The sequence below is a fragment of the Amblyomma mixtum genome, chromosome 7 (assembly GCF_055824585.1).
Source record: "Amblyomma mixtum isolate Tamu chromosome 7, ASM5582458v1, whole genome shotgun sequence".
Taxonomy (NCBI): Eukaryota; Metazoa; Arthropoda; class Arachnida; order Ixodida; family Ixodidae; genus Amblyomma; species Amblyomma mixtum.
Window position 1 is genome coordinate 87683000 of NC_143018.1, and position 16069 is coordinate 87699068.

The 16069-nt window shown below is 49.1% G+C and overlaps 2 protein-coding genes across 2 annotated transcripts; both read right to left on the minus strand.

The window, feature by feature from the left end:
• Nucleotides 1–1371: 1371 nt before the first annotated feature.
• Nucleotides 1372–8792, minus strand: LOC149336738 (uncharacterized). Its single transcript, XM_089554227.1, has 3 exons — nucleotides 8786–8792; nucleotides 5918–6105; nucleotides 1372–5303 (listed from the first exon to the last, which is right to left on the minus strand). Exons 1-3 carry the CDS (start codon nucleotides 8790–8792, stop codon nucleotides 4758–4760), a joined length of 741 nt encoding a protein of 246 aa, XP_089410353.1. The 3' UTR covers nucleotides 1372–4757.
• Nucleotides 8793–10325: 1533 nt separating this feature from the next.
• LOC149336739 (uncharacterized) lies at nucleotides 10326–13647 on the minus strand. Its single transcript, XM_089553085.1, has 2 exons — nucleotides 13418–13647; nucleotides 10326–12275 (listed from the first exon to the last, which is right to left on the minus strand). The coding sequence occupies exon 2, from the start codon at nucleotides 12007–12009 to the stop codon at nucleotides 10528–10530; it is 1482 nt and encodes a 493-aa protein (XP_089409211.1). The 5' UTR covers nucleotides 12010–12275; nucleotides 13418–13647; the 3' UTR covers nucleotides 10326–10527.
• Between the last annotated feature and the right edge of the window lie 2422 nt (nucleotides 13648–16069).

Genomic DNA, 16069 nt, shown 5'->3' on the forward strand with positions numbered 1-16069 from the left:
GCACGTTTTTTGCGTAGAAGTATTCTATATATATTTTTTTTCCTCAGCAGTGCCATACAGACGCCCTGGGCGTGCTGTCGCAAGGGATTGCTGGAGCTTGTGGTCGCTGCGAAAGTTTACATTGACCAAAGCACATGCGAAACAGCTCATCTTAAGTGGACTTTTTTTTAATATCGATTCCTATGGGGAACCAACCAGATGGTCTTGCATTGTTCACCTTATCCAAGAATTCGTCCCCACCTAGTTTGTCTTAACAGGGAGTCTACAGTACTGTATTAGTCCAGGCCGTCATGAGCAATCAGAAATGAAAAATCAGTGCTTCCATGCACGAATCTGTCAAAAAGTGGGAAAAAATAGGAATTTATTTGTGACGAGGAAAGCGTCCATGTGCTCAAAGGAACTAACCTTGCAATTAAAAGTTACTCTTGAAACATCTACTCAAAAAGCAAACTTGTTTTGCCACACCCAGTGTCCCTGCAGCTATTTCAGCAAAATTCATGCAACTTTCAACGTGATCAATTACTCTTGGCTGAATTTAGAGAAAAGTATACAACAGCTGTATCCTACCGGTACTCACCTATGGGGCAGAAACGTGGAGGCTAACAAAGAGGGTTCAGCTTAAGTTAAGAACAATGCAGCGAGCTATGGAAAGGAAAATGACAGGTGCAACGTTAAGAGATCGGAAGAGGGCGGAGTGGGTGAGGGAACAAACGCAGGTTAATGACATCTTAGTTGAAATCAAGAGGAAGAAATGGGCTTGGGCAGGGCATGTAATGCGAAGGCAAGATAACCGCTGGTCCTTAAGGGTAACGGAGTGGATCCCAAGAGAAGGCAAGCGTAGCAGGGGGCGGCAGAAAGTTAGGTGGGCGGAGGAGATTAAGAAGTTTGCGGGGATACAGTGGCGGCAACTGACAAAGGAGAGGGTTAATTGGAGAGACATGGGAGAGGCCCTGCAGTGGGTGTAGTCAGGCTGATGATGATGATTATGAATTTCATAAGACAAAGCTAACCCTTGGAAAATTCGAAGTGACAAAACCGGAAAGTCTGTCTAAGTTATCAAGGATAACAACACAGTACAGCAAACAGGGCACACACAACACCACAGGGCAATGCAGAGTGTGATATGCAACCAGATCATCCTGGTGATGTGATGAGTACGGACAGCTTGCACCAAGACAACTGCCAACAAATAGAATTTTTTCACTGCTGTCATCTTTAATGTGTCCGGCGAAAAGATGCCTCCACTCAAAAACCTTCCAGAGCAAAACCTTTCTTAAAGATTTTCCGAACAGTTGTCTTCAGTTATAGAAAAAAGAGGGGTGGATGGTCAAGGATGAAATGAACATGTGAATTGAGCACATGCTGCAAAAGTGCAAAGAATCTTTTTTAATCAAGCAGGTGTGCTGGCTATACATTCAGTACGGGTGCAACATATGGACCCTAATTCTTTTGGCACACCCCAATTCTTTTGGCACACCAGAAAGCTAGCAGTGCCGAGTGCCCAATCACAAAACAGTTCTGTTCGAAATGCTGTACTTCAGCTAACCTAACCTTGCTACAGCTTTTTAAGAGGATGAACAGTGCTCATATGGCGCGTCATGGTTTGCTTTAGAGTGAAACTACGAAAACAAATGCTGCACAAGAACCGTTTTGCACCAGTGTGGATACGCATATGTAATGCCAGCATATCCTTACGACAAACACTCAGCTGGCAGATATGGCACCTGAAACGCCTAATCACACACTGCAAAAGTCAAAAGGGTTCATGCATGCTGTGCTCGCATCACAGGTGTTCAAGTCCATTGGCTGTGCTTAGAGTCAGTGCCACGCATGCACACAACAAAGCCTCAAAAAAATATCCTCTACACGCGCACAGAATTGGCGTGTTGTCCTTAAGGAGACACCAGAGGAGTCCCTCCCTGCTCTGCTGTCCGCGGATCACTGCTGTCCCGATCCCAACAATGGTTGCTCACCCGCGATAAGGTGTCAGCGTTGGTGTGCTCACTACCCTTTCAGTGTTTGACAACTACATAGTAGCGCTGAAGCACCAGCACCCATCTCGTCAGCTTTGCACCTGGCGGCATGCTTAACGTTAGGTATGCGAGAGGGTTGTGGTCGGAAATGACTGTAACCTCAGCGCCAAAAAGCCAGTGATCAAATTTTTTGAGCCCCCAGATGACTGCGAACGCTTCCCTCTCGATTGCAGACCATCGAGTTTGTGCTGGCGAGAACTTGTGGCTCGCAAATGCAATGGGGTGTTCCGAGCCATCATCTAGTTTCTGTGAGAGGCAGGCACCTGCTGCAAAAGCAGATGTGTCCGTATGTAACCAGTATGGCCTTCAAGGGTTGGGAGTAGCTAGGACTGCAGACTCACGGAGCGCAGCCTTGAGCTGTTCAAATGCAGCTTCAGCTTGGCCTGGCCATGGAATCTTGTTAGGAATCCTTTTCCCTGTCAGTTCCATGAGAAGCCTGGCCAGCTTAGCGTAGTTCGGTAGTTAGCTGCAGTAGTACCCGCACAACCCCAGTACACTACGAAGCTCCCGTTTTTGTTGTTGGCAGCTTCAATCCCTTTATTGCAGCCAGTTCCTCTGGGTCGATAGCGTGCCGCCCCGAACTGACAATGTGCCCCAAGTAGCGGATAGAAGGGCATGCCACTTGGCACTTCTCTAGTTTGACCCTCAATTTCACCTGCCCTAGCGTCTCGAACACCCTCTCAAGATGCCTCACATGTTCGTCGATCATCCCGCTGAACACTGCTATGTCATCCAGATACGCGCAGCAATACTCGGAGTGCGGGATCAACAGCTCGTTCATTACTCACTGGAAAGTTTGTGCAGTGTTTTTCAGCTCGAATGGCATCACTCTCCACACGAACTGGCCCCGATGGCAGGTGAAAGCTGTGAGCAGCTGGGCTGCCAGTGCAAGCGGCACCTGCCAGTACCCTCTCCAGAGGTCCAAAAGTGTAATATATTGCAGCCCGCCCATTCTCATAATCAATTCCTGCTGCAGCGTCATTGGGTAAGCATCGGTCACGGTTCCGGCATTTAATCTGCGGAAGTCGACGCACATTCTAACCGTGCCATCCTTCTTAGGTACGCAGACCAGAGGGTGTGCACATGGATTCTCACAGGGGAAGATTAATCGCCACTCCAGAAGTTCCTCGACCTGCCTTCCTACCTCCGCTCTCAGGCTTGCAGCTACGTGATATGGCAACGGCCCCTTAGGGGTGAAGCCCTCTTAAAATACTATATTATGCTGCCTTACTCGCGCCACTCCTGGTTGGTTGCGAAAGAGTTCTTTGTGCCTCGTGAAAACGTCTAGCATGTGGTCTCTCTCTCTGCTTGACAAATGGGCGAGCGCATCTCTCGACAGTAGTGCATGTGATAGTGCTGCCGCTGGTCGGGGTGCGTATTCGATCTCACTGAACACACTGTTCTCTTCGAACATCATCCCCACCGTCATTACCCAGCTCTTGTATGAGCGCAACTTGCTAGCATGCACTAGCCTTTTAGCCCCATCAGGCATGAGAACAAAATATGAGTGCTGACGGTACCTTTCCACTATGTTACCTGGCCCCTTCCATTTCAGATACATTTTTCCTGGCCGTTGGTCGTCGAATACCAAAACAGCATCTCCTATCTCAAAAGCCTTGTCCGTCGCTCGTTTGTTAAATTGCGTGGCGTACGCGTTCTGCTGCTTGACACTGGTTGCCCCTGCCACCTCGACTGCCTGGGCTAAACGGCTTCTCAGTTCCTGCATGTACATGATTTGATTTGATTTGATTTGATTTGACTTCGCCGGGAACAGCCCTAACGCCGCTGGGGAGGAGTTCTCTCCTATCCACGTACTCTGCAATATGCTAAGAGAGCCGGTTAGCTGCCTTCCATACATCATTTCAAAAGGGGCTACTCCCGTCGTGTCATGGGGCACTTCTAGGTATGCCCACAGCAAAAGCAGAACGAACTTGTCCCAGTCCCTACCTTCCCATTGGACCACATCATAGAGCATATTCTTGAAAGTTTTGTTCCAGAGCTCTATGGCCCCATTATTTCCTGGGTCGTCCGGGGTTGAAAACCTTAGGGAGCAACCCAGTTTCAGCAGGAACAAGTTGATCAACTCAGCGGTGAACTTGGTGCCGCATTCCGACGATATCACTTCTGGGATGCCTGTCCTACTGAATATCGACAGGAGGGCGTCGCAGGTGGCTTTTGCACTGAGTGAGCGCAAGCATACAACCTTGGGCCAACGCGTGCACAAGTCAATGACGCACAACGCGTACTTATGGCCCCTACTTGATGCTGGCTTTAGCAGCCCAATCATATTGACATTCACTTCCTGGAACAGGTACTGTGGTCTCACCAAGGGTTCTATTGGCACACTGTCGGCTCGACGCAACTTGTGCGATGAGCCGCCTCGTTTGGTTAATCCAGGCTGTCGTACTACTCCGCAAGCACTCTGCAGTGTGATATCGGACACGGTTAGAGGAAATCTAGTCTACGTGAAGTTGACATCAGCCGACGTGGCTCGCTCTGCAAGCACAGGATAGACTACCTTCCTCAAGGAACTTAACACCTGAAAACTGCTGCAAATGAATTTGCTGCAGATAAGATCGCCAGCACCTTATTTGCAAGGTACAGATGGATGTCACCACAGTCCGTTCTTCTTTTAGTGAATCAATCAAGGCCGCAACAAGACAGGTCACGACGATAAACTAAAAAGGACAAAAGGAAAGAAAAATGTAGTGTGCGCATGCGTGCCTAGCTGTTTGGCAGCTGCACTTTTTGCTTTGTAAGGCGACAGAGTCTCTTGTACAGGTACTTCCTCTGCTTCATGATCACATCAAGCCTGGACCTCTGCGCAGGCGGCAGGACAATCCGAAGTTTGGAGAACTCTTTCCTCTTCTTCTGCTGCACGCTGTGACTGCGTAACGTGCCCTCCGGCCTCGCGCAAGGCGAGCACTGGGCGGTGCCGTACAGCGAGCACTTATTATGCCTCCAGACGTCCAGGCAGTCCAGCTGAGCGCGCTCTGGAAGTACGTTCGGATACTTCTGCCTGGTCGGCCCACCCCTGCAGATCGCAATTGTGTCCACCAGCTCGACCAAGCGCGTGAAGCCTTCGATGGTTGTAGGTTGCCCAGCGGTTCCCAGCGTATGCCCCAGGCTTCGGTTCATGATGAACACCTCGATCGGCTTCCCCTTGAGGCACTTCGTGACGTTGATGAACTTGGTGATGACGGGAGTCGTTCCGTTGCTAGAGACGCCCACTGTGCAGTAGACGACACGGTTCCCACTAGGTGCCCTCACCTGTGAGGCAAACGAAAACAAAAATATGTCCACAAAGTCAGGCAATGTATTAGTAGAGCTGAACGATATGTAGAAGCGGTCAATGAAGAGCATTCAAATGACTACGATAAGTTGTGGCCTTCCTCAGAGCCCAGCATAAACCGAGGTAAGGCGTGGCCTCATGACACTGGCAGCCCGACGCAAGCTAGACTACCCAGAAACGACATTTAATGAAGTCAAGGCACTAAATGTTTGATTGCTCACTTGTTCACGAAGAAGCACCTGCAGTCACTGATTTTTGATTACAGGTAACTCTGTCACTGGTGGATAAGAGCAATCTTTCTTTCCTAGAACAACGTGTGGTTTTGTGTGTGCGTAACTTTTGAATCGATTCCAATCAATGACAACCTCACGTTGCCACGTTACATATTGAACACCGATGTTTGTTAAAGGTTATAGAGGCTATGAAACAACGCTTGGCGCACAGCATGATAAACCAAACGCAGTGTGACCACACACACCTAGTCAGATTTATGTGACCACATAACTGTTAGGAACCTAAGTTAGAACTATTAGCTGAAATTGCACTAGCATGGAGCACGGCAGATCTACAGCTGCATAACATCACTGCCCACCTTGTGGTAGTTCCACGTGAGCGGAAGCTTTATTACTTCAGGATGACAAACTAGATGTTCCACAAGGACTGAAGATGTGTTGATGGGTGTTTCGGGCGTGGTGCACAGATTGTTTATGGATGTTTGCGGGATGACCCTGGCAGTGTTGATGGCTGCATTGGGGATTATAGAGGCAGCGCCAATGACGGCTGTTTGTGGGGTGATAGAGTTAGCAGTAATCGCCGTTTGCGGAACGGTACATGCAGTGTCTGCACCAAAACAGGCTTGCTCGTCTATTTTTTGCTCAGAGTGCTCGACTTCCCGTCGGTGTTCTACCACACACTTTTCACACGTCACTGCATCTGGATTCTGCACATCCAATTCAAGTAGCGTGAGGTACACTTCAGTTTCGTGCGGGTGAGGACTTTGAGTTAGAATTTTTAAGAGTGCGTCGATACCTTCATTAATGGGAATATTTGTGTACAAAGCGGCGACGTCAAGTGTGACAAGTATGCTATCTGCTGGGATAATGGAAGCGTCATTCAGAGACTCTATTATGCGGAGAAAGTGCGGTGTATCCTCGACAAAGGAAGGGAGGTGGGTGGGAATATCTGCAAGATAGTTGTTCAGGAAAATTGATAAGCTCTCTGTGGGCGTGTTATTGTTTGAAACGATAGGTCTGCCGGGGATATCTGCGGTAAACAAGCCTTCTGCGGAAACCTTATGGATTTTGGGAAGTAGGTAAAAGCGTCCTGCCTGTTTGTTTAGCGGATTTAAGAAGTGGTAATCGGACTGCGTGATTAGTTCTCTTGATAGTAAGTTTGCCAGTTTGTTCAGAATCAATTTGCAGAACTCTGAAGTGGGATCTGAATCTAATTTCTTATAATGACAAGGGTTGTTAAGTTGCCTAAAAGCTTCTTTTTTGTATTTTTCGGTGGGCAGGATAACTATGCTACCTCCTTTGTCTGCAGGTTTAATGACTATATCGGTTCTAGAAGCTAAGTGGTTCAGAGTAGCCTGTTCCGTTGGGGTAACGTTTCTGCGTTTTCGAGCTTGCTTTGTTTGGTCTATAATTTCTTTCGAGACAGATTTAATGTACAAGTCTAATTCGGGACTCTGCTGCGCTTCCGGCGTCCACGTGCTTTCGGCTTTGAGAGGGATGGGATTAAGGCTGGTTACTGCAGTAGGGTGAGCACGTGTTGACCACGTGGTCAAACAGACAGCCCCTTCAAAGCCTTTTGTTCATTACACACCCCCCGGATATAAGTTGTTCCACTACTGCAGCCTAACGAATCATGATTCACCTCCCTCCCCTTCCTGACACGCATCCCCTCTCACACCACTTTCCTTCCCCACCCCCGGGGCCTTCCTCCTCGGAGCGAAGGCCCTATTTAATCCCTGCCGATGATGAACGCTTTGCCCAGACGAAGACAAGTCCCCTTGTCGAAACGTTGGCTCTAGCAACCTGAGGTTTTCCCCTCCCTTGTTCATTTTGTGATCGCCAAGGACCATCTACCGCACCCTCTCTCTACCGTGTAGTATAGGATGTAGTTTTTGATTCCGGCCATGACAGAAGGGCAGCATATTTTACCTGTTAGTAGGTCACGATGAGGTGCAAAAGTGCAAAGACACGAGGACATAGCAGAGAAGTGGAAAGGATGGGAGAAGTGGACTGATAGTATCCCTCTGAGCTGTGGTCATATCTACACTGGTCAGACGGGTCGCTATCTAAATGGCTAGTTAAGGGAACACGACAATTCCCTAGATAACGACTACGGCTCGAATCTTCACCCCATTGTAAGGTCAGCAATTGCAACCCTCTACTGACAAAAACTTCGGTAAACAGTTGGCATGGAGGAAGCCTCAAACATGAGCTGTCTGGAGCGGCAAGGATTGCTCAGAGCAACTGATGTACAGTCTTTGTCAAAAGTTTAGAGCCCAGGGGGTTTGCTTCTAAGCCTTGTAGTAGGACTCCTGAGGCATTCGTGGCGGCCCTACCCATTGGAGGAGGCAGGACCAGAAATCATCTTACCTTCAGGAAATTTGGAGCGCTGGAGATGCATTACTAACCGGACAGTGTGCTTCAGAAGCAAACCCCCTGGGCTCCAAACTTTTGACAAAGGCTGCATGTATTAGCACGCCTCCAGTACACCTGACCCAGAAACAGCAGCGTTTTCTGATATAATTTTTTTGCCCTTACCTATTCAGTGTCTCAACCCTTCCCACCATTCATACCCTAAGTTTCAATTTCAGCAAAGCTACGAATCACAAGGCTTTGCGAATGCGCAAGTGCTCCTGTTAGGGACTGTACGCTTCAGTAAATCTGTTGAAAGTTAGCGCTCGTCCCGTGCACTTTCCTGCTGTGTCCTTGCGCCTTTACGCTTCCACACCTCATTATGGACATGACAGGTTATGTAAAAACCACGGTTTCCATTTAACTAGTGCTTCACTGCAGTTAAACCACAGACACCAAACTTTAACTCCGCGTTTTGACTTTAAACAGTTGCGTGTTTAAACCAGCACAGTCGGCTTAGCTTACTGCGTTAACGCGGCTGTTATCAACTCGGCAGCAGTTACCCGCGTCAGGAATATAAACCTCCACTGAACGGCCTCACGCTACCCACGGTGCAGCCGTTAAATCTGTGCGTTTCCACCCTACCACAACCAGGTTAGTGAAACTCGCCTCGCAATTGCAGCGTCAACAAATGCACGCGATGCAACAAATGCACGCGATGGACAGAACAAGCCGAGCAAGGCTAACTGAATTGCTGTCACTCACTGAGATGCCGATCACAAGAAAAGGAACTGATCGGGAGCCAATTTCTAGCTTGTAAAACGTTGTTTTCTATTAGTAATAGGCGCCAAACGGTGTGTCGAAGCATCACTTACCGCACATGCGTGCTCCGAGCATTCACTGATGAACCTTCGCGGCACTAACGACTCCTCTTCCGCACCGTCGGAAGGATAATCGCCTTTCTTTTCGATTCATGCCGCTGACATGAAGTTCAGAACATTTACAATTTTGCAACAAGATGCAAACAGAAAGTGCACCCGAAAGTAAACAAAGTTCGCGCAACAGACCCGCCAGCTTACTTGCGCCTAGTTAGTGCTGAAAACAACAGTAGTTGAAAAATTTACAGTTCAGGTTGCCGCCATGTCAAACGTAGCGCTAGTGTCGCCAAGAAAACACCATAGCTGTATAATTGGAAATCTTATTTATTTTCATGTTTACTATTTTGTGTTAGACACTAGAATACGTAGTTCGCCACGTGATATTCGCCTACAAAAGTTAAATAATCTAGTACTTTATTTTTTCTTATTCTCTGTCGGTTTTGGTTTCAGTAGCCAAAAGCCGGCTCCGAAGCGTTTGAAAGGCCTAGGTAACGTGCAGCACAGAACGAAAATCCTGCAATATAATCATCACTAATACGTAGTTTAAATTCACTACAACGCTTAGGCCAGGCTGCTTCCAGAGCTGGAAGAGACCTAAACACCCACATCGCGTCACATCCATCCTTCGGTTGATGAAACCGAAACCAAAGCAATATCAAGAGGAAAATACATTATACATTATTTAACGGCCGGAGGCGAATACCATGAAGAACCACTTATTCTAATTTCTAACGCATAATTTTAAAGTCGAAAATAAGGAGCTAAAGCTAGGTGTCGATGGTAAAACTCTGCAGTGAAGCTTCGCCCGCATTCAGGACAATACAACCGTGGAGGAAGGACTTTTGAAGCGAAAAGCTTCACTACGCTAGTCTACACCGCGCTTCGCGTGAGCCGGCGTATGTCGCAGCACGAGTGACGTCACGCACGGTGCAGGCTACTTCTCCTCCTCCTCGCCACCGTTCGATCTTTCGCTCGCTGCAGCCATGCGCATTTGAAAGGAGTGGTATATAGACCTTTCCAAAAAGGGCTCCCTGGGCGCTGCCAAATTGTTCACTGGACTGCTATGGGCACCTCGTGCTATATAAAGCATAACCATAAGCTAAACCATAAGCATCACCACAGCTTTTCGCTTCGAGATATCCAGGCTTAACCTTAGCTAAGCCCCAGCCAATTTTTTCCTTCCACCAAGAACACAACGAAGCGAAAGGACAACGAGGCGAAATAAGCTCAAGAATTTAGACTCCTCTAGCTTGTTTGATAGTCAAACATAAAAAATGATCGATAAAGCGTGGATCGATAAACCATGCCTCTCCAGTTAACCCTGTCCCCAAGAATTAAGCATGTTTATCAAGAATTCACATTTCCATGCTGCGATAGGAGGTCATCCCCGCTGTCCATCGCTCCCTTAGCCCACCGACGCTCCGGTATACGCTGAAGAGAATTTCGCGCCGTGGTGGCATGCCAAAGCCACGCATCGCACCACAAAAGCAAGTAGTCGGAAGCGTTGTGAGCCAAGCTTACAATGAATTCTCAGACAAGCAAAATAACCGAATTTATTAACAAAAACAATGTTCCACAGCGCCATGACAGAGAGCACAATTTCCCTGCAGTAATTTATTTACATCCGCGGTGCTTATACCAGAGCGACAGCGCACGACAACCATCCAAGCAGCCTAAGATTGCGCTCTAAATCGTGTTTTGCGTGGAATGCACACAGGATAGCGTAACACCTAAGCGCCTCAACACTGAAGCCGAGCTAATGCGCCCTCTATATCCAACAGCACAGCCTCTTTGTTCTTCCCCGTAAGCTTTTGAAGCTTGTCAACGAGGCCGGCACTCGAGCGAACCTTCTTCAGTGCTTCAGCGCCCTCAATGTCGTCGTCGGCATTTCCCGCCCTCACAAACTCCACCGCCCTGTCCAGGAGACGAACGTTCCGTTCCAAGAGCTCCGCCATTTCGGACACCCCTTCCACGCTGTCGTCGGGATCCCAAGCCACCATCAGCTTCGTCAGCGTATAGTTCTTCCTCAGGCCTTCCAAGACGACACCGAGCACGTCGCTGCTGATTTCGAAATGTTCGCAGACGCTCACGCTGTTCAGCACATCGTTGGTGGCCAGAAGTTCGGACAGAGACGTCGCGATGGCGGGCGTCAGTTGCTCCGCGTACATGGTGAACGTGGTCACAGAACGGTTCTCCCTGAGCGCGTCCAGGACCTGGATCAGTGTCTCGTCCCGGTCGACGTCCATGAGGTTCTGTACGTGGGTAAGCGATGTGGTACGCTCCAAGACTGACACGAGACCATCGTTGAGCGCGTCGAACATGCATCCACCCTGGTAGAAGTGCAGCGTTCGCACGGTCGTGTTTGCAGCGACGGCGTCGAAGAACTCCAGCAGATTCTCCTCGGAGACTGTGTCTGTGACATCGATGGATACCTCTGAGCAGTGCCTGTCTTCTCTCAGTAGTCTGGTGAGCTCCGTCAGGTACTCCTGTCTCCACAAGATGTATACCCTTTTGAAGGTGTCCGCGTACCGTTCAGTCTCAAACAAGGCCGCGACGTCGTCCTCCTCGATGTCCACTTCAAACAGCTCCACAAGCTCCAGGGTGGAGTTCACGGTCAGCGTGTCGGCAAAAGCAAGGATAGCCTGCGATGTCAGGTTGTTCTGGGCCAATGCGAGCTTCTTAAGCGTGCTGTTCTCCTTCAGCGCTTCGGCAAGTGCCGTTGCGCCTTCGTCGCCGATATCGTTGGACCATAGGCCGAGCTCTCGAAGAGTGTCGTTGCTCTTCAAGAAATCTGCGATGTTCTTGGTGAAGGAGTCACCGATGTCGTTGCACGAGAGATTCAACACTCGGAGGTTGGCGAAGATGCCCGTAAGTTTTATGCTGAAGTTTTTACCCTTGCTCTCGATGGCGAATAATTCCAGTTCCTCCAGAGACGAAGCTCCATCATCGTGGTCTTCTAAGGCGATCTCGCACACACTCAGCGGAACTCCGAAGAGTTTCAGCTTCTTCAGGGATCCCTCTGTGCTCAGGACGCGCCGAAGGACGTGGGCTTCTTTCTCTGAGAGGTTATTTTTGTACTCTAATTTTATGGCTCCCGCTGCAACGTCTCCAGCCGGACCTGCTAATGCATCAGCTTCATCGCTTGCCCTCAGCCCCTTCTTGAGGATGTCGCTCACATCGACATCTTCGGCGGGCATATCGTGACCGGGGTTCTCGGACATTGTAGCGACGGTGTACGGCTAAGGCTGGACTTTCCTGTGACTAGTGGTAGCCGCTATGCACACTGACTTTGCAGAAATGTATGACTATACTCTGTCAATCTCGCCCGCCTTAACGAAATGCGTACCGAGGAAACTGATAGCGTGATAAGGCACGTTCAGCTCTGAAGCCGTAGTGAGGCGCGAGTTAACTGCCGATATGCGGGTAGGTTTGTTAGGCTCACGACGTCTTTTAATCTAAGGCGACGTCTTCGGATCTTCCCAGCAGCCTGCGAACATCGAAAACAAAATATGTTTGCAGATCATTTTACTGCAGAGGGCTTGTCATCATCATCGTCATCAGCCTGACTACGCCCACTGCACGGCAAAGGCCTCTCCCATGACTCTCCAACTAACCCTGTCCTTTGCCAGTTGCGGCCACCGTACCCCCCAAAGGCGAACAAGAGAGATTGGAAACAAGAAAAACATTAAGCACTTTCTTGATGCAACTTGGCTTGTAAAGCTCATAGGTTGTATGCCTGTATTGTACACCGCCCCCCCCCCCCCCCCCCCCTCAAAAGAGTAAAAAATAAAAGAGCGGTTACTGATTCATTTAATTCGGCAAATGTCCCGAAAACACACTCACACACACAAAACAGGGAGACAGTTTTGCGAAGGACCTCACTTTTATCCGCTTTTTCTATACGGAACATAACATCGCAATTTTTTCTCTCCGAATTTTCGAAATCCGAAAATTATAGAAGTCGAAAATGAAGATCGGCGGTATACTTGCAGATTTCTAAACATGTGACTTCGCACGGTTGGAGGACGTTCACTGAGATACATTTAAAAACACATCTTCCCATTTGAAACACAAGTATGAACGCAATGAGAACAGTCTGACGAAACGCAGAACGCCCCAAAAGCAACACACAACAAACCGCAGGTCCCGAACCGCGTCGAGACAAAATATTGGCTCGAGATCGACAGACAAATCAACGCTGAAAGACCACGCGCCACCTGGCGCTCAACATAGCAGTCGCTCCTAGTTTCGAGGTTGAGCAAAACTACTAACCGTAAACTGTCAGCGCCGACCTCACGGTAACGCCCAGTAGTGTAAAGTTTTTCACCGCTGGACAAATGTTATTACATCTGTCGCCAGTTATCACTGATATATAACAGATACGTACTATAACTTCACTACAGCGCGACGTATGTTATCTGCACTCTCAAGAAACAAAACGAATAACTTATGCAAACGAGGGCAAAGCATGCGCAGTGCCTGTATAGCTGAACTCGACGGTAGTCAGTTTGCTGTTTATGGCTGTGCAGTGCTACGTTAATGAAAACGATGAAACAAGCCACGCATAACGTGTCAATACTACCAACTGCGCAAAGCAGCGGTAGTCGGAACGCTGAAATGTTTACTCACCTCAGACTCGCACAGCAAACGTTCTTTCTAAAGTGCTGCAGGGCGAAAACGGCCGCTCCGTTTGTCCTTCGCAAGACAACTACATGAAACTGCCCGACAAGAACTACAAGTGTAACATAGGAAAAGTCTACAGGCTTTATCGAAAAAGAACATATGCAGCGTTTCTTTGAACGCTCGACGTGCAGACGAGAGCCCTGTGGCGTACGCTATGAAAACGATTCTATAGTTAGAAGCGCCATAGTTTAAAGAAAGCGGTCAAAACGCCGCTGATACCCGCTGTGCTTCACGTGGCGCGAGCGTCGCTAGCGTGATGTTCGGAGCGGGCGGTTATGTTTGAATGTGCTCAAACTGCTGAGTTGTTGTTTTCTGTGCAGTAAATGTGAAAAATGGCAGACTTAGGTGGACTGAAAATGTAACAGATGCGGTAGAAACTCGCCGGCATTAGGCGTATTCTCTTAATGTTCTCTAATATGTGTTTGTGTTCTCTTTGTGTAGCGAAAGTCTGGGACAGAGACATTTAATACAGTTGACTGAGAAGCAATTTGTGTTGCTTATTTAAATCATCGGAACCATGTGCGAATGCCAGTAGCTGTCCACTTCTGGTTGTGGTAGTTATTCGCTGAGCCGTGCCCCCTCTCTCCACTCCTCGACACTGACTGGCAACCGCAGTGTCGCTCTCGACATCAGTCGCTCCCTACCCTACCCTTTTCTTCCCTCTCCCGATTTCTCATTCCACTATCTTTCCTGAAATTGAAGAGTGGGATTTCCCTTCCCTCACTTTGCCACCTACCAACCAAGGCTTCAGATGGACGGACAGGTTTTACGGCGAAAGCCTTGATCAAATGTTTAGGGGAATCCCCCAAGGTGGAGTAGATTTGTACTAAGGGAGTGATTACTCCCTTATGGCGAAAGCCTTTAGTGGCTCATACTCGCGCCCAAGGTCGAGTCCGGTGTAACCCTGTTTTCCACGAATAATGTGGCAATTAATCAGGATAGGAGAAAACGAATGGTAGCGTCAGATAGAGGGGACAAAATGCAACACCGACGCCAAGTTTGATTACTGTAGAGTGGACAATTAATTATAGCCAATTATACCTAAAAAACAAATAAAACAAACAAATGCGTCGATGTAGCACGGACGTCGATATAGCGACGGGTCACATTCACCGAAAGTCGTCACAGCATAGTGAAAATTACCACACAATGGGCGGGGAAACACCGGATTTGTGTCAAATTAGACTGAAAAATGTGTAATTTTGCGTAATTAGTTCTTAAGATCACCAAAAGACCTACAATAGTAGTAGAAATTGCTCAAAAAAAAAAGAAAAAGTGGATGATGACGTCACATCAGACGAAAGGACGTCGAAGCAGTGTGATCCGCCGCCAAGCAACAACTGCTGACGCGCTGCGCGTGAGCAGCGTGACGTCACCGCTTCCTCTCGCCACGCTCTCCTCCTCGGTCGTGAAATGAATTCAAGCGCGGCAAATTTTTTTTTTACGACATGGGGGCTCAAATACTAGCGCATTAAAAAAGAGGAAAACATACAGATATAGGATGCCACAGAAGTACGACGTAAGGTTTAATTTTCCCCACCTTCATCCCTTTTCTTTCAGCGGAAAGGAGCAAGACTGTTAGTGCACATGGGCGTCCGGAGGGGGGGGCAAGGGGGGGCGGCTGCACCCCCCTGGAAAATCACTCACTCTAACCGTGAGTGATGGCCGCACACCAGGGGCGGCGGTGCGCTCAGCAAAAAGAGTAAAAGCGGCCCCGCTTCCAGCTTTGGGTCACATCTGCGAAGTGCCGCGTCCGGGGACGCGTCGTTGCAGACATACAGCGGCACCGGCGAGCATGTGTTTCGAGGCGTCTTGAGATGGGTGCCTGTTTCTTTGATCTCTAGAGAGATAGCCACACGGAGGCAGACAGTGCACAATCCGGCCACCGATGAATTCTTCAGGAGGGAGGGACAAATCAGCCGTGTCCACCCCCGCTTTGTCGGGCTGCTCAAGGGCAAGCAGGCGATGAGTTGGCGCCGCCGCCGCTCGCTGTCTCCTCCGATCCACGGGAGAGCGCAGTTCGGTAGAAGCGCCGCTTTCAGAATCTTCGGCAAAGGGGATTAGCAGTTGCTTTTGTTCACGGCGACGCAGTCTCCAGAGGCGCCCCCACACCAGCGTTCCTTGCATCTTCTCCGGAAGCCAGCGCCTTTGGTCAAGGCAGCCCGATGGCGCCTGCCTGGCTCGCCTGGCTCGCCTGTCACCTCTGGCTGGGCCTCAAATCCCAACAGCGCCCATGTACTGTGCGATGTCAGTGCATGGTAAAGAGACCCAGGTGGTCGACATTATCCGGAACTCTGTACTACTCCGTCCCTCATAGCCTGAGTCGTTTTGGGGCTCTGAACCCCATAAAAACACACAAAACAAATTTTCCGACCGGAGTGGCGAGTGTCCCTTCCCCTCGGAAGTCGCGAGGCGTTCCTTTCACCCCCAAAGTGCTATTAGGAACGACGACAACAAGTCTCGCCGGGTGGCCGCCAGCACGCCTGTTTCTACTGTGTATGGCTGCTAGCGACTTGAGGGTGAATGCTTTCGGGCCTGCCGCCATGGACCACAAGCACCGAGAGGACCCAGGTGCCAGCTGACTTCAATTACGGAGTT